We start from the raw sequence: 25,115 nt of genomic DNA, 5'->3' as shown, positions 1-25,115 counted from the left end.
GGAGCTTCTGTGCTATGAAGTGTGAAGGGAACATTATGCTCTGTCTCTCAATATTTTGGTAGCTTGGCCAAGGCGATGAGCCTCACCATGGCATTCCGGTTCCATCATCATGCAATGTTTTAACCATATGAAACTAATGATTAGTTTCATACTGCTGTCTGCATTTACATTATATTTGTTTATGATGCTTTGAGAGCAAAGTATTTGTGACAATTTGGCAGTGATTTCAAGATCCATTTTCAATTGTTTGATGGTCAGGCTTAAGGAAAGAAACTGTACTTGTGGATAGCTTCCCAGACTTGTCAGCGCATACAGCAAGCCACTAGTGCTGTCAGACCTTGAAGGCTGTATATTTGTAAATGTTTGCCAGTGCTATTTTTCCTTCTCTATAGGCTGTACCACACCTAAGTCTTGCATACATGAACAGCTTGTGATACACATAGAATTGACATAGAATTTTTAGAGCTGGAGGCTTGCCTACAGTAACTGTCTACTACTTAAGATGCAGCAATGGCAATGTTGGCTAACTTTGCAGCAACAGGAAAACTAATGCAGTTGACATTGGGCATGTGGCACTCCCTTAAGGAAAAATTTACAGAAGGTCAGCAGACATTATTGATTCCTCTGACTGAACCCATTCACTGCGACAGCAGCATTTTCTCACAGTGAAGATATGACAGTGCTTTGGCTCATTTCTGATACTTTTGCAGTTGGCTTCATACCGAGTCTAGGAATTGCATAAAACTTGATAATTCATCAGTAACTTACATTTATAGCATCATAAAATAATTTGAGGGTTGGTAGTCTGCTATCTGCAGCGCAGACAAGCAGTCTCTCTCTAAAGAGTGGATAGCATTTGTTGGTTCAGCTCAAAGCTTTCCCAGGTGTACTTAGCATTGTCAAAAGCTAGGCATGTTGGATATTATTTTCGGGCTTTCCATTTTTCTCTTTTTCTTTAGAGCAAATGCCGCTCCATGGCTGAAAAATTCAGTGCTTTCGCATGATCATACCCCGATTGACTGATACCCACTTTAGCTTTCATTATTGTTGCCAAGGTATTGTGAGCCAAAAGTATAGGTGTGGATACCATTTTAGTTCTGTGAAATCCTGCATTTTGCTGTGCTTTCTTGCTGCAGCTTCGCAGTTGTTCAAAGTTCATATCATATTTGCTGTGATCTGTGTTCTTGATTTTCCCATTGTACTTATCTTTTCTCAGGAAGGCTAATTATGAACACTGTTTAACATAAGTAGTTGATGCTGTAAACACATCAGGAGGAGAACTGAGGTTGCCTTTATTCAATTTATTATGCAATATAACAACCATTTATCCTTTTTGTCACACAGCATGCCCTGCTTCTTCCTGTGCTTGTGTGCCACCTTCGTTTCCACAAGTCTCTGGACTTTCTGGAAAGTATCATCGAGACAGAGTTTAAGGATCGTTACCTTCTCCAGGTGGGCTATGTGATCTTTCTAGGAAAGAGTGAAAAGGTGTGCAAAAAAGGGAAAGAAATTCCCTACATAATGAAGTGTTTAACTTTTGATAACAATGTGCATCACACACCATCTACTTTTCAACCTCAATGTAAGGAAGTAAAGCTTGTTTATTCAGAATTTCAATATAATGAAGGTTGAGGCATACGGTGGATCCCATAATGTAAGAATAAAAAATATCGGTCATGCTACTTTGCATGGTTTTACGATATATATAAGGCATACCATTGTACCAAAAAATGTGGTAATTTATATGAAGCATACACTTGCCAATTAAAAAAGAAATATATTTTTTTATATATACATATTTCAATATATGTTAATTTTAATTGCCAAGGGTATGTTTTGTTTCTGTTAAAAGTTGTAGTAGTAGCTTTTGGGTCTGCTGGCAACTATTTGGTGTCCATGACAGGCACTTGCCACATTCAATGAAATCGTAAAAGCTTGTTGTACAAAGAAACTTTGTAATACTGAATGCATCCAGCACAGCTTAAATTTCCAGTATTCTACAGTTATCTTGCGTGTGACATCTCCATTTTGTAAAATCAATACAACTCGCAGCATGCATAGGGCTCTGTGATCATCTCAAAACATAGTTTGATTTCTGCACTGATGCTGAAAACCTGAAAACTGGAGGGAGGTCTCTAAACAGGCAAGGAATTTGCATTGTTGACATTGTAAAATTATCAGAATCGATCTTTTATTTTTCATTTAGATTTACTTTTCAAATGCCCGAATATTCAGACATTTTTCCAGATCGCTTGTGTCCTAAAAATTTGTGACCAGTAGAAGTATGCGCTGCATTTAATTGTGCATTATGAAACTGCCTGTTTATGATGAAGAAAAGACTGCATCCTCTGTGCTTCATGGTTAAAGTTTCAACTTATGCTAGCATTGCTGGCTAAGCAGTTTACAATTTTACTCTGTAAAGCGAAACACTTTCTTTTAAAAAATATATCTGGGGCAAAAACAGCACATCTGCTTAATCATAGATCAAATAACATAGTTACTGTAGTTTAAAGGAAAGCATGAAATTTCCAGAAAATTTTTTGGCATTGTAAAATTCAAAGGGAAACAGCTTTCACCTCAGTTGCTTCGAATTGAGGAACTGGTAGCTTGAGTGGTTATGGCAAAGCTAGTACTAGCCAAAAGGAAATGTTTTCAGTATCAGTGCAATAATGATGTCTGTTGCTGGTTTTGTGATTGTTAGCCTGGCTGTGTATTTTGGAATATCATTAAACCTGTGACTCTGCTAAAACAGTCCTGGAAAATCTGGGCAAATCGAGCAGTTTGAAAATTTCAGCGTTGTAGACTCCCTAAATTTTCGTCATGCTATTGTGGTAACTAAGAGAACTTGTTTTGGTGTGCAGTTTCCAAAGCACTGCATTTGGTTATTTATCTTGCAATAGCACCTTAGTTTGTATTAGTGTTATTACAATACCGAGGGGCAAGGAGCCTTACATAGAATGTCTAAAGTAGCTGAGAATGTGACATGCATAGTGTTCATGTCACGGACAGACCACAAATGAATTGATATTCAAAAGCCCACATTTAAAGTACCTCAGATGCTCTCATTCAGAAATTCTTGAACTTGCACATAAAAACTATACTCCACATTTTTTCAAGAAGTGTTCTCATGACATTCTCTATAAGAGCCTTATTTTTGGTGTTTTTCTTTCTTTATTACTAACTCATGTTTTACTTTTATGTGCTTTCTTAAGTTAGCTTGTAGTTGATTTATTTTGATTTGGAGTGGTTTTCTTTATGCTACATTGTAGGTGGCTGTAATTTTGAACGTGCAGCAGGAGTCATTGCTGCAGTATGTTCAATTGTCTTGTCTTTTTATTATGGTGTGTACGTGTGAGAGAGAGAGAGAGAATTTTTTTTTTTTCTTACTTGGAGGCAGGCCTCATTCAGACCATTTATTTATTTTTATTTATTTATTTATACAATACTGCAGACCATATTAGGTTCAAGCAGGAGGGCGAATACATGAATATATATGTGTATATATACATCACTAGCAATTAGAAAAGAAAAAAAAAACGAAAGAAGAAAGTCACAACTAAATAAGATGTACACTGAAGAATTACGAATAACGTTATCAATAAAAACGACGTCAGAAAGAAATAACAGTAGTAAAAACACATTGCATGAAACACCTTACTGCCTTTTGCCTCCCTTCTTCAGTTTATACCAAATAAACCAGACAAACTCTTATTATTTGATATTGTGATAATAAGATGGCATTACAATAACATACAGACAATAGCATGCGACCAGATTTTTCTTTTTTTCTATCAATAGCCAGACACAAGTGCGCAGTACAGTCAAACCCACTTATAGCAATGTTCAAGTGCCACGAAAATTCCATTTTTATAACCGATAATTGTTATAAATGGGTTGCATGAAAAAAAAAGTCACAGTTTCGCCGCAATGGCGAAGCAATGAATGCAATAGCAACAAATTGGAATGTAACGCGAAGAACGGAAAGCAGCTTGAAATTGCCAGCGCATCGCTCGAGCCCAAAGGACGCACGAAAAGAACGCACACAGGACGAGCGCGAACTATCATGCGTCACAGCTCGATACTTGAAGCGCACTGCTGAAACATAAAGCAGGACACACGAAACGAATGAACAGGTACACACAGGATGAAGCGCGCTCCTTTTGCAAACGCGGCCGCTGCAGCAAGCGAAGTGACCTTCGTACGCTCTGTGGCTTCAGCGCGGACATCGCGGGGAAAGCACAAGACATACAACCCCCCGACCCGTTCTTTACTTGAGATAGGCGCACGAAGACGACCACGCCCTGTAGGGTGAAGAGCCTCGGCGTTTGCAGGAGCGGGGCGACGACCTTTAAAGCATGCTGAGCCGTTAGCATGCTGAAAGACGCTACTCTCCATGGCTTAGCCGTCTAACACCGCGCGTTTCGGAGCGACAGGTCAGCCGTTCGATTCCGCGCGTCGGAAATTATTTCTGAATTTTGTGGCTTTTCCATATTTATATACATATACGGTGCATGACGACGGCGACGGCAAAAATCAGACAAGACTGTCCATATAATTGCTATCGCATTAAAAAGCAAAATACAGTCAACTGCCAATCTTTCAGACATGCTTGAAATTTGGATGCTTTCGCAGCACCATCACAAGACCCATGGACATCGATGTAAAAAAAGGTCTGAAATTTTGGATGCGGAAACTCTTCGGTGTCCAATTTTTCGGACTTTCTGCGCAAACTGCAGGTCCGAAACAGCATTAATTGAAGCCCCCACCTCTGCCGTGTCTGTAGCTTCGAACCAGCGCTTGCACGAGGCAATCTGTGTGCAGCCGTTGTAGAGTTCAAAAGATGGCTTTGCCGATATCAAAAGATGGCTTGCTTCTCACCGGCTGGCACGAGAGCAGCCCATGTCCATCAGCCTTTCTTGTTTTGCGCAAAGTTCGCAGAACTGCGCAGAATGAGGGGTGAGCGAGCTGACTGTGATCCCAGGCAACGTGGGAAGCGCACTTTGGACGATCAATTCGTGTTTTGAAGAGTGTCGCGAAGTAACCCATTCACGTTCGGAGGGGTGGAAAGGCGACAGGAGAGGCACGCAAAGCTGTCGATTCTGAGAAGGCTGCAGGGCAGCTGCTGTTGTATGAGTGCGCAGCGGCCGTCGGGGGTTGTGTAGCAGCTCGAATTTTTCTCTCTCTTCTTTCTTTTCAAGGATTTCGTTTTCCATTACCTTTAGGCACAAACACCTAGCAGCTAGATTTCATTGTTATAACCAATAATGTGGCATGCGGGCATTGTAGTAAGCGGGTTATTTTTTACTATAGAAAACATACAAAAGTTGACGGTGCAGCAGCTTTTCATTGTTATAGCCGATATATTGTTAAAACTGGTATCATTATAAGTGGGTTCGACTGTATAACCATAAAACTGTCATGGTTAAAAAAAGGCTGCATACGTGACATACATGGAGTGTAGTGCATATTAACCTCTAGTTCCCCATTCATTGCAAAGCATCAACTCTCTTCTTAACATTGTGACAAAAGGGTGATGTTTGTTTTATACCAGGGAACAAAAAAAATTCGGCAGATCCCACGCACTGTGGGAATCGATGTAATGCGAAGCAGCCAGCAAAGAGCTGCATACATCGCCTTGTTTGTTTTTGAGCCAAATGAAATCATTCATGCCATGGCATCTAGTCCACCATATATCGCATGTTAGCCATGCACGCATGCATGCACAATCTGGTATACACCATGCCAATGAAACGCATATTCTGGTATATACTATGCATTACCTGTTGTTTATGTTCATCACGCACTCGTGTCGTGCCATACCAATTTTGGTATATATCCAGTTAACAAAACGGCCGGAAGCACACCATGACAGTGGCATGTAAATCATACCGTACATGACATGCATAACATGATTCGCATGTTAAGACCTCTCATTTATGTTCGTCACACAGTCACATCGCGCAATACCAATTTTGGCGTATATCAAACGAGCGAAATGGCCGCGAGTGCACCACGAGTATAGCATGTAAATCATGCCATACATGCCATGCATGTCATGATTTTCTTGTTAACACCTTTCATTTACGTTCGTCATACAGTCGCATCGCGCAATACCAATTTTGCTGTATATCAAGCTAGCGAAACGGCCGCGAATGCACCATGGGCGCGGCATGTAAATCATGACATACATAACATCATGTCACGGTTTTCATGTTACCACCTGTTATTCATGTTCGTCATACAGTCGCGTCGCGCAATACCAATTTTGGGATATATCAAGCTAGGAAAACGGCCGCGAATGTATCATGAGTGTGGCTTGCAAATCATGTCGTACATGACCTGCATGTCATGATTTCCATGTTACCACCCCTCATTTACGTTCGTCATGCAGTCGCGTCGCGCAATACCAATTTTGGTGTATATCATGCAAGCGAAACGGCCACGAATGCGCCGTGAGCATGACGTGTAAATCATGTCGTACATGTCATGCATGTCATGATTTTCATGTTACCACGTCTCATTTACGTTCGTCATACAGTCGTTGCGCGCAATACCAATTTTGGTGCACATCAAGCTAGCGAAGCGGCCGCGAATGCATCATGAGCGTGGAATGTAAATCATGACATACATGACATGCATATCATGGTTTTCATCTTACCAACTGTTATTCATTTTCTTCATACAGTCACTTCGCGCAATACCAATTTTGGTGTATATCAATCCGCTGAAACGGCGGCGAGTGCGTCATGAACATGGCACGTAAATCAGGCTGTACATGACGTGCATGTCATGATTTTCATGTTACCACCTCTCACTTACGTTTGTCATACGGTCGTGTCGCGCAATACCAATTTTGGTGTATATCATGCTAGCGAAACGGCCGCAAATGCACCATGAGCGTGGCATGTAAATCATGACATACATGTCATGGTTGTCATGGTTTTCATGCTACCACCTGTTATTCATGTTCTTCATACAGTCACAAAGCAAAATACCACTTTTGGTGTACAGTCGAACCCACTTATAACGATCCCACATATAACGATCTATCGGTTATAACGACCATATTTGGGTGCACTTACGATTTTCCTATGCTAACCATTGAAGCTGCGTCCAGATATAGCGAACATTTTTCAAAGCCTCCTACTTTTACAACGAACACTTCAGACACGGTCGCGGTAAAAATATGGTGCATACGAAGCGAAAAAAAGTTAAAATATGCCTTCTAAAGCGTGACAGGGGCACGCGCGCTCGCGCGTGCCCCGCTCCCGTTTACTCGCGACTAAGATACCCAGATCGGCGAGCACCGCACGCAGATTTCGGACGCTGCGAGCGAGGTCGCTCACTTTCCAGGCGTTTCTTCAGTTCTAGAATGGCAGCGGGGAAAAAAAATAGTAGGCATCATGAAGCCTTGCGGTCAGCTTTCGCACAGTAACCTTTCCTGACGCCGTTCTCTGCAGCTACGAGCGCCTGCGATCTTGGAACGCAAGAAGGCATAAATGCAATTGAAGTGATAACCGCGATAACTTTCCATCGCAAAAAGGTTCACTGCGTCCCTAAACTCGTCGACGCCACAATGTGCCGCGAAAAGTCGTCCGTCTTTCCGGTAACAGCAGAGACCGGTCGATCGGTGATAACTATTTCCGCGCGATTGCGGCGATGCCTTCGCGGATAAGCATCAGAAAAGAGCGAAGGCGAGGTGGCGGCCGTCGATGAACGTGCCATTATGCCTTATAGCTGACATCCTTATCACAGTCATCTGTAGATATCTGCTCGGCTGTGCGTGTGGCGTACTACGCCGTACACTGCGGATTGACGGCGGTACGAGCGCGCCATGCTTAGCCATGCTGCCGTTCGCAAGTTCTCCGCCGCCGCGTCGTGCGAGACCGCTTTAAAGTGCACGTCGCTTTGTAGAAACGAAATTAGCTCGCTATTGTTGAGCGGCGCGGGCACCGAGAAACGTCGATGCACTGACAGCGAGCGTATACTGCGTGTTTGACTAGGTGACAACTCAAGTGCGCCGCGCATCGTTGTGCAGGGCCGCGAGAGCATCGCGGAGACGTAGAGTGCGCGTTCCTTGGAAAATACTTGTTTTCGCCGCGTTGAACGAAGAGGCTAGTCGCCGCACCCGTGCACGGTCCGGAGTGAAGCAAGCACGAAGAACGTACAAACGCGCGCATACGGCATACAGCAAGCGGCCCGGCAGTGACTCCGTGACCCGAGTAGGCGACGCGCTGCACATAACTAGCCAGGGATGATCGGCTCCACGTCGCGGTACCGCGCTTTGGTGAAACGGTGTCGGCTCATTGCAAAGGCGGTTAATTCACTCGTGAGCACGCAGCGGGCATTGCTTCATGACGCGAAAAGGCTTAGCTTGTCACCGAAGGGGTTGTTAGCACTTTAACAAAAGTGCGCAAAAAAAAAAAATGGCTTGGCTGCTAAGCGCACGTTTTTAAGGGCGAGTCCATATACAACGAACTACTGATATAACGAACTACTGATATAACGACCACTTTTCGCGACACTTTCGAGTTCGTTATAAACGGGTTCAACTGTATATCAATCTAGCGAAACGACCGCGAGTGCGCCATGAGCGTGGCATGTAAATCATGTCATACATGACATGCATGTCATGATTTTCATGTTACCACGTGTCAGTTATGTTCGTCATACAGAAATGTCTCGTCACACCAGTTTTCGTATATATCCCTTCATTTAAACGGCCGCGAGCGCCCAGAGACCATGTCATGTAAATCATGCTGCACATGACATGCGCGTCATGATTTGCATGTTAGGACCTGTCATTATGTTCGTCATGAATTCTTGTCACGCCGTACCAATTTTTGGTGTATATGAAATAAACGGAACGGCCGCAAGAGCCTAAGGTCGTGGAATGTAAATCATGCTGTTCGCGACATGCGTGTCATGATTTTCATGATCTGACCTGTCATGTATGTTCGTAATAAGACCATGTTATGACACACCAATTTTGGTATACATAGATAGATAGATAGATAGATAGATAGATAGATAGATAGATAGATAGATAGATAGATAGATAGATAGATAGATAGATAGATAGATAGATACGCTCAAAGTCGCAGAAGTTCGCTAAGAAATGCTTCGCATTTAATATTCAGGATTAACTCTGTTGAAGCTATTTGCATTTAATTGTTGTATTGATTTCTTGCAGCTGGCGTTGACACACCCATCTTACCGGGAGAACTTTGGCACTAACCCAGATCATGCACGCAACTCGCTGACCAACTGTGGTATCAGGCAGCCTGAATACGGGGATCGGCGGATACACTACCTAAACACCCGGAAACGAGGTAAATTTACTATGTTTAAATGTTTCACCTGGATTTTCAGAGACTGTGGCATTGAAACAGATCTAGTGGTGGCGTTCTCACTCCAATTGAACTACCGTATATTGCCGATTATAAGTCGACGTTTTTTTTTTTTTTTTTTTTTTTTTTTTTTTCTCATAAAATGACCTTCCAAAGTTCGGGGGTCGACCTATAATCAGAGTCGACCTATACGCAGAATCGTAAAGTCAACTCATCTGTGGGGTCCGACGAAAGGTCGTCGTCCTCGGATTTCCTGCTATTTGACGCATTGATAACATCAGCCGCAGAGGCAGCGGAGTCGCGACAACAGCTATCTCCCAATGCGCGCACGCACGCCGCTTCTGGAGTTGCACATTTTTGCGATCTGCCACGACGATCGCGAAACTATAGCGAAATCACGCAAGGTGAAACTACGGAGCGCGTTTAAAAATCACCGCCGCGTGGCAATAATGCGGACTGCTTGGGAAACACGGTCTCGAAAGCAGCATTTCAAACCTTTGATAGAGGGCGAACTATGCTCTATGAATAAAGAGGAACTTATCTTGCGTATTCATGTTAAAAAGACAGGACGTTAAACATGGATGCAAGAGAAAAGTAAAGAGAGTGAACAGCTATCTCTCTCGGGAAGACCACCACGCGCACCTGATTGATAGGTATCGCCTCTTGTGTGGGAATGAGCAGATAAGTATTTGTGTCTACATCCGTTTTCGCCGCTGCGTTTCTGGTGTCTTGACTACTCTCCTGTGTCCGTGTTTGCACGCCCTGTTTTTATAAAGGGCCCCTAAACAGCCTCTGAAAATACAAAAAAAAAAAAAAACGAGCGCGTTATTCTCTCTTGGCGTTTCTTGTCTTTTGGTGCACTTCTTGATGCCAGAATGGGGATTCATGTGACATCATCAGGGTACATACTCTCAACTGGTCCATATACGAGAAGTAACAGTTGCAGAGCCTGTGGTTGTGAAGCTTCACTTGATAATTGCATCGTCATCGGCACTAGCAACAATAAGACAACCTGCGAGATTATTGAGGCAATGGAAATTGCGAAAGCGGGAGCTTCCTGTATCAGCACAGCATCGATTGACCTAACAGAAAAAAGAGGTTGCATTCTTAAACAAAACGCAGTGGCGTGGCTCTGCACGTGTCAATGTATAGTTTTTAAGTGCTTTAATCAGCCTTCTGCTGGTCCCAAGTTTTCATCGCATTTGATTTTGCTTTGTCGGCCCAGCCAGGACTCTCAGCGCCTGCGCGCACTGTTCAACGTATATGTTCCGCCTCTGTTGAATAAACATTCTGTTGGAAGTAAGCGCATCGTCCAGTCGTCACTTCTTTTGTCCGTGTCTTTTTTGTGCGCCACAAGTTTCACATGTATCACCACCAACAAGCCCATTCTTACGTTCTTTCAAATAGCAGTTGTGAATTGTCTCCCACACTGCTTTGCCATGCAGCCGCCCACCCATTCTTGCTTATCTCACATTACTATCGTGCACAATTAACTGATTTCGCTCCATTTTGTGCATTTGCGACTGCGCATGCAGAGATAACACTGTAGCTGACAAGCGCGAAATCCTGATAGGTTCAACGCTTAGTGCTGACATTGTACGCGTGCTTTATTAAGAAATAAATGGCAAGGAGATGTTCCCTGTAAGAAGGGTAGTGAAGGCGAGAACTAAACCATTGGAAAAGGCGCCGGATTATATAACTCTTCCAACGGACGAACTCTTTACAGCAGTGACGATGCAGCTTTCCAGGAAAAAGGCAAGCCCGCTTCGATGGTTTTTTGTATATTTCATTTTTTATTGCAATACAAATTATATGGACACTCGGGACAGGTTTTCACCATCGCCGTCATGTTCTGTGTAAACTCCAAATCAATAACGTCGCTCTGCACACCGTATGTTCTACCGCGCGAGCGCTGGCAAGGAACATGGCGAAAGCAGAGATCAAATAAGCAGGCCATCTTCGTCACATGGAATAACATCAACCCGCATGCGAGGCCTGCCTCCGATTGCTCCTCAAGCAGAAAGGAAATGCCCCGCCCGTCATTTGATGGTCGAAGGAGCAGGAAGGAATGTCTGGGAAACTAAAAAATAAACGTTTAATAACACTGGCAAAACTATGCGAAAGCTACACGGTACAAAAAAATTGGCCGCGTATCTGCGTGCTTCGCTGCAAATGTCGTCTAAAGACGATAGAAGAGGCGCTGCGTGAGATATGGACGCCATCTGGCAATACGTCGGGAAACACGAGTGCTGTGTTGCGGGCTGGTAGTCCCGGCGCTGCGGCAGGCGAAGACCGGCGGTGACCAACGCGACCGGTGGGGACGCCGGCCAGCCCGAACACGCTGTTTGGCGCGATGCACCGAAGGAGAAGAAACGTCCGCACTCAACGAGTACTCTCCACAAACTCTCTTACTTACACGTCGCCTGGGTAAAACAGGAATGCCAGAGCGGCGCCCCCTGTCATTCGTACAATGCAATACTGAACCGAAACCGAAACACAACCTGAGCTTGTGCAGAGGGCACGGAGGAAGACAAGTTTCAGCGCAGTCGCATTTTCAGCGCACCTTAAGAAACTAGGGTTGTAACATTGTAGGGCGAGTAGGGCCAGAAGGACCGTCACGACGAAAACCTGCCTCCTCAGTCGTATTCGCCTGGAACGTTGGTGTGGCTTCGCGTTCCCTCCTCCGCTCCTGGCCTTTCCACAAAGCTACTGCCTAAGTACGAAGTCTCCTACCGCGTCCTACGTCAAGCATCCCCAGTTAACTATATGATTGAGCCTGTTCAATCATCAACGGACCGCCGTCGTCGCGGCCGCGAAGACTGTTCACGTCGATCGACTGAAGCCGCATTATGACCCACCAGTTGTACCTGTTCCTTAGGTCGCCAGGATGGCTCCTTTTCCGCGGGGGAGTGATTTGTAACATGGTAGGGCGCAGACAAGAACGCCTGCGATAGAAGAAGACGAAGACGGTTGTTGTTGGCGCTCGCGCTTGCTCGGCTTGGACCGCTGATCGCTTCAGCTGTGGCAATCTTTTAATAAACGCGTTACTGTCTCAACGTTAAACGCATACCATCAAGGTCTTTAAAATTGCGTATCTATGTATTTTCTGTTAAAGGAACACACCGCCTAATACATACCTAGTGACGTTGCGCCTCAGATATGCGTAATGTTTGCTTTTTGATCAACAATGTACACAAGTATGAACCTAGTCAGCCGTTCACGATGGCTGGCCCTTGGGCAAGTGGTTCAACTTTGGCCGAGTGGCTGAATCGAGGGACGTGCCGACAAACAGAAAGACAGACAGAAGGACAGACAGAAAGACAGACCAAAATTTCTGCGTTTAAGTTCCCCAAGAAAGACTATCGTCTTTAATAATGTGGGCACACGCACTCGCCCCTCACCTTGGCCCCGGCGGGCCACACCCTTCCCACTCACACAGCGTTCCGTCACCGACTGTCCGGGCCGCGCCACGGCTGCCGCTTTTAAAGCCCGTGAGTGGGCCACGCGCGTCACTGGTGCGCAGCAGAGGTCACGCCAGCCTCGAGATGAGTTAGACTCCCACAACGTTAAAGAAAAAGAGGACCCAAAATACTACCTTGGGGCACGTAGTATTTTATAAAAAGGGGAGATGAACAGTAATTGCCAATACACACACACTGTCTCCTGTTTGTGAGATATGAACAGAATAATTCTAGCTGCTTACCACGAATCTCATAATCTGATAGCTTTAGTAGAAGATTGTTATGGTTCAGTGAATCGAAAGCCTTACTGTAATCAATGAAGAGACCTAGAGTTACAAGTTTATTTTCAATGTTTTGTTGCGCACATTCTTTTAGAGTTAATAAAGCTGTTTCAGTAGAACGCCCATTCCTAAAACCGAACTGCGCATCAGAAAGTAAATTTATTTTGTCAAAGAAGTCAGTCGAGAGAACAATATTTTTTCTAAGCCTTTCGAAAAAATTGGAATCGCAAATATCGGTCTATAATTTTTTGCGTAATTCTTATTGGCACCTTTGTAAATGACAGACCCTCGGATTTTTTCATCGCATCATGAAATTCACCCAACTGGATAGCGAGGTTAAATGTGATCGAGGACAGGTGTGAGGTCTTCAATAACATATTTTATAGGCTTTATCTGCAAGTTATCTATATCTAAAGCCTTACTGTTCCTTAGACCTATAAATGTTTGAGAAACTTCAGCTTCACTTATATCATGCAAAGTGAAGCTATCAGTTGGGCAATTGATTGTACCCCTTTATTGTGCCACTCCACTCCATACCGTGCACGGGTGAGGTGAGTATCTTGTTGTGTCAACGCGACGACAACTAGCGATTTGGCACTAGAAGGTGGCAGTTGACCGATGCGAAGCGCGTTTGTGTCATCCCCTAATAAAAGCGTGCAGTATGCTTACAACAGCGCTATGCTTGCAGTACCATATGTGCACGTTTGACGCCGAGGTTTCCTGGCACCCACGCCGCAATTTTGAAAGCAGTCTCGCACGAAGTGGCAACGAACAGTGGTGCAGTGCGCTTTTCTTGTCACCTGTTAAAAGCGTACAGTACACGTGACGCTATGCCAATCGCGTGGCTGAGCAGATAGCTGAAGGCTCTTATTGTGATGTTCTCCTGACAAAGGGGAACACTGACTTACAGGAAGCTCTGGGGAAGCTTGAAACCTAAGCAGTAATCTACTAAGCGTCACTGATCTTAAGCAAAGGCCTAGTGCTATGTAACTACAAGTATTGTGCAACCAAACTTCTTTTTTTTTTTTTTTTTCAAATATTGAAGTGAACCTAGTTTGCAGAGCCTTTTTCAACTATTTCATATGCTGTTACTTGGGTTAAAGAGGTCACGTTTGTAAAAAGGCAGTGTAGTTCGTACCTGGTAGTCGTGAGGCTGTTTCATTGTTATGCGTATTCTGAGTCGATTAAATAATGTATTCGTCCCCCCAAGTCACTACAAATTTGATTTTTCGTGCTCCTGAGAAAACATATGAAATGCCACTAACTGCTCCAAATCAAGGTTTTGCTGCTCCAAAAACTGCTCCCAATTCATTTTCAGCCTACTCACCGCTGATAAACCAACCCCACCCTTATCTTTAGTGTTCTTTACTTTTTGGGCTCCTTACTGTGTTAAAGGCAAGAACAGACCTTGCCTTCAGCAGCCCCCTTAAACCCAACTTAAGTGCACGAAAAGCGAGCCTTTTTAATGCAGTATCTGAGTTACTTTAATGGCTCCTTATCCAACCCAACATGGCGACATGCGTACTTGGGTTCAAGAGCACGATACCCACAACATTAAAAGAAAGCCTCGGAGCAAGGTGCGAGCAATCACATGTTGTATTTCACAGAGGTAACTTATCATGGCTCGGCAATGGAACTGAGACAGCTGAACCACAATATTTAGTATACATCAAGGAACCTCGCTATCAGCAAAATTTTGCTGTTTTTGCTACTCCAAAATAGTGAGTAGCAAACACGGAATAGAGAGAACAGGAGCTCACCTGTTGTAAACACTTCTTTCATGTAGTCAGCTTTCCCTTTTCTTTTAAATTGTCTCATTTCTGCAGTTGAACTTGGATGCAGAAATCTCACAGAGAGTGTGCTAACAATGGTCAAAATAATCACGCACACCGTAAGTAAAAAACTATACACATTAAATTAGAAGAAAGCAGGCTTGTGCGAATATTTGAACGAATATTGCAGTATTTGAATTCGCTTCGACACGAATTTAAATTCTAGGAAATTTTGAAGTATTTGAAATGAACGAGTAAACATGTATAAACCGCATGCAACCCCCCTCCCCCTGTAAAGGTGGTTTCACTGCAGTGGAGGGGTGCTATACCATGATCACACCTATCCAGAGGAAATCCGCACTGCCGCGAAGCCACACTTCAAGGTTAAATGAACATACAGTAAAACCTCGTTAATTCAAAGTCACTGGGACTGTGAAAATTTTTTTCATTAAGCGGGTTTTCAAATTAACCAAACAAAAAACCGGGATGCAAGGAACTTTGAATTACTGAAAGTGATCAGAGGTGGTTGTTTGCTGTGCCTGCTAGTTTGCAGCTCCAAGGGTTATGTTTTCCAGCAATACCCAGTCCCAGTTTTGCCGCTAAACCGGGGAAACGGTGCGCCTCGCTGCTGCCATCGTGAATTCCGTCAGAACGTCCCTTATTAATTTCTCTATTTTCCCAGAAAAAATGGGTACCGTATTTACTCGATTCTACCGCGCCCTCGATTGTAACACGCACCAGTTTTCCGCGACCAAAAAAAAGAAAAAAAGTAAAACATCGATTGTAACGCGCACCCATTTTTCGTGAGAGAAAAGAACAAAAAAAAAAGTTCGCAAGAGTCAACCTTCGCACATTCCGAAGAACAAGTATTTGGGTTTCAAAGAACTAAGGTTTCAAAAAATAAACACAGTGAAACAGCGGGCCTTGCCGCTAAACTGTCACCACTACGGCGGCGATACGAGTCGCGTAATGGACCAGTCCTCGTTGCCGTCGGACAACACCTTGTCGCTGTAAATGCTCTTCGATTTCGGGAAACCGGCCCAGCTTTGGTCCACTGAAACCTTTTCGTGAAGCTTTGCTGTAAAAAATCTTCTGCTTCTGTTTGCGCCAGTCTCGCCCCCACGTTTCGGGAACTCCGAACGACCGCGATGCGGCCCGATTTCCATCCGTCTCTGCACATGTGATAACTTTTCTTTTAAATGCGGCATTGTGGTGCACTCGTCGAGTATTTGGAGTCGGCACTTCCATGCCGTCGATGCGAACGCAGATCGGGATGACGAGCTCCTCAGCACACGTACGAACTGAAACAATGGCCGAGGCGCGTAGGAGGCGGCCATTTTGAAATGCCGATGGCAATATGATAAGAGTTTCTTTTTTTTTTTCGGTACTCGATTCTAACGTGCATGCGATTTTTGGACTCGTTTTACCGAAAAAAAGGTGCGCGTTAGATTCGAGTAAATACGGTAAATCATGACGCGCTCACATTGCGAGAAGCATGTGACATGCTGCCCACGTGTCAACGCTGTCTTGCAGTGAAGCACACCTTTTCTGCAGGCCTACATTTCAGCTGATCACGAAACTGCTTTTTTTTTTCTTGCGCTAGCAGCAGCGAGGCTGAGGTGCTCAACTTGTCACTCATTAGTATCGCTACATTGCATTGCCTTGTGGCTCCTAAGGGCCATTGTTTCTGTGGATTTGTGGCTAAATCGGGATCAAGAATTGGCATATGGTACCTAAAGGGCTGGTACTGACCGCCGCTTTAAATTATCCACTCAAATTTACATTGCAAGATACGGGACCGCAGAAATCCATCGAATTGTGTGGGATTTTGAATTACCCGAGTTATAATTAATGAGATTTTACTGTGTTACCCTCACATAGATTCATCATTTTTTAAGTTTAAAAGCTTGTTATACCGGCTTATATGCCGTAAGTATAGTAAATTTTAAAATGTAACATATTTTACAGGTTATCGCTTGCATTCTACCGAAAGGTGAATCCTGCTCCTACTTTTTGTGTACTAAGTTGCTTCCACTTTTCTTTGAACCAAAAAGAATGACATTTGCATATGCCTTGTTTCAACTTTAAAAATATTGTGCTGGTTAGTTGGGTCATGACAAATATGCTCATTTTTCTTTATAATATGTAATATAGACTATTTGAATTCGCTTCGAAATTATTTGATCAAATCACTATTTGTTTCGAATTCGCTTCGGACCTAAAATTTACTATTCGCACAAGCCTAAAAGAAAGCTGAATTACAACACATTCAAAAGTACCATGTATACTCGTCTAATAGCTGCAGGTTTTTTTTTCCAAGACCTTGGGTGAAAATTATGAGCGTGGCCATTACATGGAGAAGAAGACTCAACTTCCTTTTTTTCCTACATGTTTTCAAAAAAAAGCACTACTTTTCTTTATTTAACTGCAGTGCTCGCTTGTACTGAGAGAAGCGAAAAAGAACCTTTGTCACTTTCACGCAGTTGCAGGAATGTTATCCCTCGTCCTCGTCCTTTTTACTCGTTGCATCCTCAAACGTGCCTTTGTCCCAGATGAGGTCTTCCTCCGTTCCATTGAAATTGTTCAAGATTGCTGTGACCTTGAAGGTTTTCTCTACCGTCTTGAAGGAAGCCCCACCCCACACTTCGAAAATCCAGTGGAACACACCTGCAAGGGAAGCCCGCTTCAGCCGTCCAGTCAGTGTTGCTTGGTGGATGGCAGCACCTCGGAGGCAGCCGCTAAATCTCGGACGTCATGCTTTTGCTACCTGGAGGTGCCTAAAACTGAGCACGGCTGCCTTGCTTTGCCCACGAATTTAGAACAAAAACAAAAAAAGCTTCAGGATTCTTGCACCGCACCAGGTATAATACTGCTAACTTTCTGAAAAATTAAGAGTGTGACTAATACACGGGTAATTTGTAAATATGTTTTTTGGGGGGATTCTTTAACAAAGTTCTGGGTGCGGCCATTACATGGGTATGTGCAGTAGGTAATGTATACCAGGGCTGGGCAAAGATACTTTGAAATGGTATCACGATACGATACAAGATAATCGGGCAAGAAGTATTTTAGATACAGATACAAGAGACTTCCAAATTATTATGTCCGATATGATACTTCCCAATTGTATCTTAAGATACTTCGATACATTGGCAAATTTGCTATCATAGATCCATATAATGAAGCACCAAAGACCTATGTATAAAAGGGTGTACTTGAAAATTTCTTAACTGTGACCAGCTTTGTTTAATTTTAATGAAATATATCTATTGTATCCCGAAAGTTCTGCCTTTTTTGCTCAAAGCGTACTAGTTTCATTCCGAAACAACTTATTGGGATTTGTTTGGCTTCTTAACATGGCAGCTCTATGTACACTGTGCTGTCAGTTGTTTTTGCTTGACACTTTTTTAATTGATGGGTGTCGCAGCTCTACTTGGCAACCAGCTAGCGGATTGCCATCTACAGTATAACTTCATTACAACAGACCTTCATAGTGAAGAGGATTTTGGTCTGTTGTAAAGGGAGTATGTAAAATCCAAGTACTGTTACAACAGACTTTTCTGTAAATGCTGGATGGGTCTGTTATAACTGGAAAGAATTAAGACTCAAAAACGCAGTAAAAGAGCGGAAGCCACATAGAAGTGCTGTAAAAAATTTGCTGCACCTCCAAAGGTGGCAAGAATTAATTCGGAAATCGCAAAAAAAAAAAACAGCGTTTGTTTTTTTTTTTTTTTAATTATAGCTCCGCAACGGGGCAACCGGGTGCCGCCATTCTGAGCTCGTCGGAAAGAGCATTTCTCTGTATTCAAATTTCCCACTTCAGCTAGCTCCTCCATTCAGAAACAAGTGTACAAAAGGCAAACGTTTGACATTCGTTTCGAGGCCTCCGATTGGCTGCTTCTGCCATGTTGCTCCAGCACGTCTCGCCATTGGACCGATGCTCACTTCGGGAGAACGTCGTCTGCTGCTTGCGCATCGCGAGGTCACGGCTGTCGAAAATCGCGCTACTTGGTGATGCGTTCGCACTCACACACCGTGTTCACGGGTCGACGATCGTTTAGAATATAATTATGTGTTACTTTGGCAGTTTCAAGCGGAACCTCAATCGTCAGATTGCAATATCGCGCCATACTCGTCTCGAACATCACAGTCGCGTGTCTCGGACTCATCGCACCCGCGGTTAGGGATTCTGCTCATCAGCACTTCGTACCTCGTGACGAAGACCATCCAGGGACAACTCTTTGTACTCGCGATCGAGCACGACGTACTTTGAAACATCGAGCACCACGGCCATGCACCGAGCATCGCACCACGCATCGGGCACGGCCACGCACCACGGCATCGTAACCGAGCTTTCTGCTTGAAGTCGTGGCTAGGCTTAACTATGCTCACGGCGCCCATGTACAAGGCAAATGCAAACTTTGCAGGCAAGAACAGAGAAGAAGCCGCAATGTGCTCCGTCGCAAGCAATGAATCATATCGCCCGCTGGCTCATTGGAACCGCGGATGGGCATTTACGCTTTGGCAGCTTACCCCCTGCCGAGCTCACCATGCAGCGGTAGCAGTAGCTAGCAATTTTGCGTGTCGGCACCCCAAAACGCAAGACCAAGCACGCTGCGTGCCGATTTTTTGTTGCTGCGGTAAGGCATAACTGATCACTGACAGACCGATGATCGGCGGCCTTTGTTCTTGAATCGGTACGTCGATATCCAGCACGCTGTTCCCATCCTGAAAGTATGCCAAGCGATGTTTGAAGTCGGAAGTTATTGAATTTGGAATGTCCGCGGTAGAAAAGTCCGCTGTAAGGGGGTCCTGACTGCCTTGCTGGCCTCACATTTTAATCAATTATATACGAATGTCCGTTGTACCAGAATCCGTTGTAAATGAAGCTGAATCTATAGAACAGATAGGAAGGTTCGCATAATGCCGCAAATTGGTCTGTAGTATCCAAATGTCTGTTCTAAACAGATTCGTTGTAATGAGATTATACTGTACTTGCAAGAACTTCATGAAGAAGTCTCCGCACAATGGCGCAAATGCCAGTCTGCAGTCTTGGCTTGTCCATAAGCGTATGACCATTTTCGCAATACTTCATCCCCCGGCAGGTGTAGAGCCGCAGCAACGCTGCTAGCGATATTTTTGTGATGCATCGTGTGAGGACGGAAGCTACGGAGTCGGTGCTCACACTTTAATGGGGACATGAAACTGCAATGATTTTTCATACTCTACATATCTGCTGGCATAAAGTGTTCATTAGCAACACATTCATTAACGTGCAATCTTTTACAATTTCTTCTCGAAGAAGACTTGTGCCACCCAGAACGTCTCAGACGTATCCTAGTAATACAAAACGTCGCAGTATATCACAGCTATTCACACTATCGCCACTTCTAGCTCTGCTTACCTGCTGATTTGTAACAATAAAAAGCTGCTTTATCGTGCCCTAAAAAAGGAAAACGAATATGTCTAAGTCTACTAGCAGGGCAATTTATACCCCTGTCACAGGGCCACCACCGAACTCAGTTTATCTCCGTTCCGCATTGAACTCCTTAATGGAGCTTAACCAGAATGGACTTGTGGCCGTGCTACATGGCTCAGTGCAAGCTTTCGACGGTTGCCGCATGGGGCAAAAACAGCACTGCTGCGCTCGTCGAAACGTCCAATTTTTTGCCTGTGCAGTTGCCTTTAAAGCAGCAAAAACATGTTTTTGTGTGTTGATGAAGTGCTCGGAATCACCATTGCTGTCACAGTGCTTGTGTGTGCACCTCACACGTGCAGAAACAAATATGGCGCGACGCTTCACCGCGGCGGCTTGGCGAGGCGTTGGTGTGGAGAGTACAAGCGCTGATGTCCGAAAAAATACAACTAAAACACACTACGGGGTGTGAAATGCCACGCAAAACAAGAGCATAGTTTTAAAAATTATAATTGAGCTCGTTAGGACGATTTTGCTAGTGCGGTTTTCAGCGTAGCAGTAGCTGGCTGGGAACGAGAGCACTCCATCGAGCCGAAATGGTCATTACCGAACTCCCTCCACCAAAAGCTCCATTTAACTTCCTCAGCGAAATGGTGACCGTGTGACATGAACCCCATCTCCCTCAAGGAAAAGATGAGGGAGTTAAACGGAGTTCACGGGTGCCCGTGTGACAGGGGTATTAAACAATCTCAGTGAATAAGTATGCAGGTCGTTTCACGCAAGTAGAACTAAATGTTTTAAAAAGTAAGTAGTGAACCACGGCTGAATGAAACCAGTGGCATATGGTTTACCGTCATGTGTGCGCGTTGTATTTTTTATTGGTTAATTGGTTAATTAACTAAGGGCAATTATGCAACACTTTTAATATTCACTTTAAGGCCACGTGCGCTTCGTCACATTCTAATGCATTTAAAAACGACCAATCCAGTTATTATTATTTTTTTTTTTTTTTTTTTTTTGCGGCGTACATGCTGCGTGGTGAATATATTCCGTCTTTTAAAAGACGCCCGCGAAATATGAAATCAAACAACGTGACTGCGCTGATGCGCTGCCTCACTGCAGTGCTCTCAAACGTTCTTCGAGCAAAACAACTGGCGAGCGGACCATCATCCTTTCGCTTCTCAGGGACAATGGCGTTTGCTTGCCGTGTGCGGCAGCAAGAAATGTAAAAGCACTATGGAGACAATGCTTAGAGCAGTGGCTGCCCATTTCGCCATGGTCCACACACCGGTTGTTGCGCTCAAAGCACGTTTGAAAGCGCGGTAGTACGGTAGCACACAAGGGCAGTAACGTGGTCATATTGCTCCGGCATTTCTTTAAATGCCGAAAAATATCACTATGCAGCATGTCTCTTTCCATGAAAAATTGGATCAGTCATTTTGGAATGCCTTCTACAACGTAACGAAACACACTTGGCCCCAAAGTGAATATCAGGAATGTTGCATAATTCATCTTACAGGGGTGAGACAGCTGCGCATATTGCGCATTTTTGATACAATTCCGTTTTCCTGTGCCAAGCTGCTCCAAAAGCATGAAAATCGCAAAAATTGCGCTGAACTGCTCCAAAACAGCCTCGAAAGCCAGAATTTCGATGCCCACGTCAGCTTTGTTGGGAAAAAAGGCTGAGTTGACAACATGATTTTCCAAGTTGCGCATATAGCAGCACCTTGGATAACAGGAAAATGAGACGTTCGCTGAACACGTAGACGCGCCCAACCGTGTTTCTATACGCCTTTCTAATGAGGGCTCCTGTGATTCCGCCATAACCTCCTCTGGATTGTTGTAAATATGTGTGGCGCCCCAAAAATGTTCTGCCGTGCACCGAGCATGCTGCTGCTTCTCGCTAGGCTGTGTCATCTGGCACTATCAAGTGGCATGCATAGCGGGAATGGCTCTCAGGTTCTTCGTTGTGCGTAACATGGTCCTCCGGTCGCGGTGCTTGTCACGTCGATGCTGCTGCGCGTGGTCACCTATGCGTGCGTTTGCTGTGGGAGTGTTTATACCGTTATGACCCATACCGTGCACAGTAGGCGCATCACCCTTGTTGCATCAACACGGCGACAAGTAGGTTTCTGCATGCAGCGAGACGCAAAGCGACCCTATTTTTGCATTCTAAAGATTGCAACGAAGCACCATGCAAGACAAACTTCGATAATGACACTATAGCAGCGTCGGAATTTGAGGGGAAGACGCCGCATGCATTGGAGTACACTACAAAGTGTTGTCGCTACGACCAATTGTCATCACACCGACACAACTAAAGATAAAGAAAACATCGAGAAAACAAAAGGTTGGCAGCGCATAGACATTCGCACTTGTTTTTGTCGAAATGGCTCGAGAGCCTACACGTGACTCTTCTCCACCAATGGGGACTCGTATACCTAATCGCATGTGCTTGCTAAAGCACTATGATGGAATGATAAAAGAATGCCGCAGTTGTTTTGTTTTATTCTGGTGGCTTAACTGGCAGCAGTATCAGCTTAAGAAGCGGAGTTCAGCCCACGTTTATTATTTCACACGGTGCTGTTTCTATAGCAGTATCTTGTATCCTAAGATACACGATACATTGCTGAATATATCGGAAATACAGATACAGATACTCGTTTTGCGAGACGTATCGCCATACAGATAAAGTACCCAAAGAGTATCTAAGATAGTATCTAAGATGCATGTATCTTCGATACTGTCCAGCACTGACATTTACCATATTTGCTGCAAGATCGGGCTATAGGTGGCAGCACTGTCGCCGCGTTAGTGTGGATAGGCGGTCTGCGGCGTGTATACAAAAGCACCACTGCCTGTGTATGTAGTGGCACTTCGTCATAGGCAATTTGAGTCGATTGTTGGCAAATAAAGCGCATTGATTGCAGCCTAATGGTGATATATATGCCCTCCATTGCCACATTAATGCACGATGGCTGCCTAACGTTCCTATTGTGTGTGAGAGAAGCGCGATCTGCTAATCAATGGGGTACTGGCCTTTGGTCACCATCGTGTTTTGCACTGTGCTCGATGTTTTTTCTTGCTTTATTTGTACGTGTTTAACTTGTGTTCTGCCTATACCACAATATATATAGTGCTTCACGACTGAGCCAATTAAGTATTTACTTCTTGCTCTAGCGGTTACAAAATAAAGAGAGCCTATATTTCTACATTATTAGACGAAGTAGAACTTTGTGCAATCTGCTTTTGTGTTTGCATGAATACATGTACCGCTAACCGGCGTTTCCAGACGCTAGTTCATGCTTTGCAATATCACAAGGATTTCGAAATCGCCAACACTTTACAAGACGGTGTCACTAAAATTCTACATTCACACCTCGACATTTAGTACTTCTTTCGTTTTGGACGAGGACAAATACACTACAGTTAAACCTGGATACAACGAAATCGACAAATTCCCGTTACCAACAGGTTTTCGTTATATGCAGTTTCAGCATGAAAATTCAGAAAAGAAACACAAATTAAACAGATGGGAATTGAAGGCAGAGCTCACCCAAAACATTTATTTAGCCGCAAAAAACTGCGTTATTTAGCTCTATTGCTTGTTCATGACGGATGGCAATAGGGAACCCAAGCTCAAGTTTACGGGGTGATGACAGCGTCGCACTTGAGCTCTGGTGGCAAGCGCTGGAGCTTCCGGGGGCAGGCGCAGCCGACTCAGCCTCTTTCACGGCAGCGGTAGCACAGGTGTGCACGCATTCTTTTGTGGGGTGCCATCAGCTTGGCACGCTGAACCGAGAGGCTTGCTGTGTGAAGCTACACATTTCCGCTATGGCAGAAGCGACCCCACAAAAGTGGAAGCGAGGTCCGAAGTATTGCTGTGTCGTGGGCCGCCACAACAGTGCAGACAACACCAAGGCGCATGATTCACGTGGAAAACTGTATCAGTTCCGGGGCATGTCGCACGAGAAATAAAGGCGGCAAGCGTGGACCACCGCAGTACGGAGAATCAAGTATTTCCTAGCTGACAGCACTGTCTCACCTTCTGTTTTGGCTGTCTCAGTTCATCGCTTTTGTTCATTTTGACTACCTGAATCGGTACGTAACGCAGCGCATGCACTCAGCGACTACAGTAATGATTACTCGCTGTCTTCTCGCATTGTGAAAGTCCAGTTACTGTTGTAGGCGAAGCAAATTTGTGTTTTGATTCCCCTTGTTAGTGAGACCTACCCGTCGTTGTTGAACGTTCACACTCATGTCACACCGCGGTTAACGTTGCGCGGTTGGTTGAATTCAACTGAATGCGGCACATTGTCAGAATTTCGGCGCTTGCAATTTACGTACAGGAAGGCTGCTTTATCGCGCCGGAACAGACGTCTGTGCATTTTCAGGAAGCTTTGACATCGTTCTGCAGGTTTGATTTGTTTTTGTCACTTTAATAGAGGGATATATATCTAAGCCGCTAAATATAACTGGCACTTAATACATGCTTTGCAGTTGCCACCTTGCAGTAGCCACCTTCTGAGTTTCTGCGATTTTCTAGCCATGTTCACGCAGCAGGTTTTATACGGCTGTAAAGTCGATATCCTCATAAAAAGAGTGCAAGCATGACGCGAGAGCCGAAAAAAACAAGGCGAGCGGTTCATCTTGCTTCGCAGTGGTTAAAGCTCAGCTAGCTGCCTCGCGTCCTAATCAGCGGGTGATTCTCCAGCGGCACGGAGGACTTGACTCTAGCCGTCTCAGGAAACAGTGCCATGGCCGTTTCTTTTTTCCGCACGACGCAAACGTTTGTTCACGAGAGTACATGGCTGCCTGCGCATGCGCCTGCAGCG

At 44.4% G+C, this 25,115-nt stretch overlaps 1 protein-coding gene across 1 annotated transcript in view; it reads left to right on the top strand.

The window, feature by feature from the left end:
* The window catches only part of LOC119379039 (ribonuclease 3), a 183,722-nt gene that overhangs the window by 54,858 nt on the left and 103,749 nt on the right, over positions 1-25,115 (top strand). Inside the window, exons 9-10 of the mRNA XM_037648182.2 lie at positions 1,330-1,452; positions 9,194-9,332. Coding sequence (XP_037504110.1) covers positions 1,330-1,452; positions 9,194-9,332 — 262 coding nt within the window. The remainder of the gene's footprint in view (positions 1-1,329; positions 1,453-9,193; positions 9,333-25,115) is intronic.

Source organism: Rhipicephalus sanguineus, chromosome 1 (assembly GCF_013339695.2).
Source record: "Rhipicephalus sanguineus isolate Rsan-2018 chromosome 1, BIME_Rsan_1.4, whole genome shotgun sequence".
NCBI classification, from domain to species: domain Eukaryota; kingdom Metazoa; phylum Arthropoda; class Arachnida; order Ixodida; family Ixodidae; genus Rhipicephalus; species Rhipicephalus sanguineus.
Note: the sequence above shows the minus strand (reverse complement) of the source record. Positions and strands in the feature narration are given on the sequence as shown.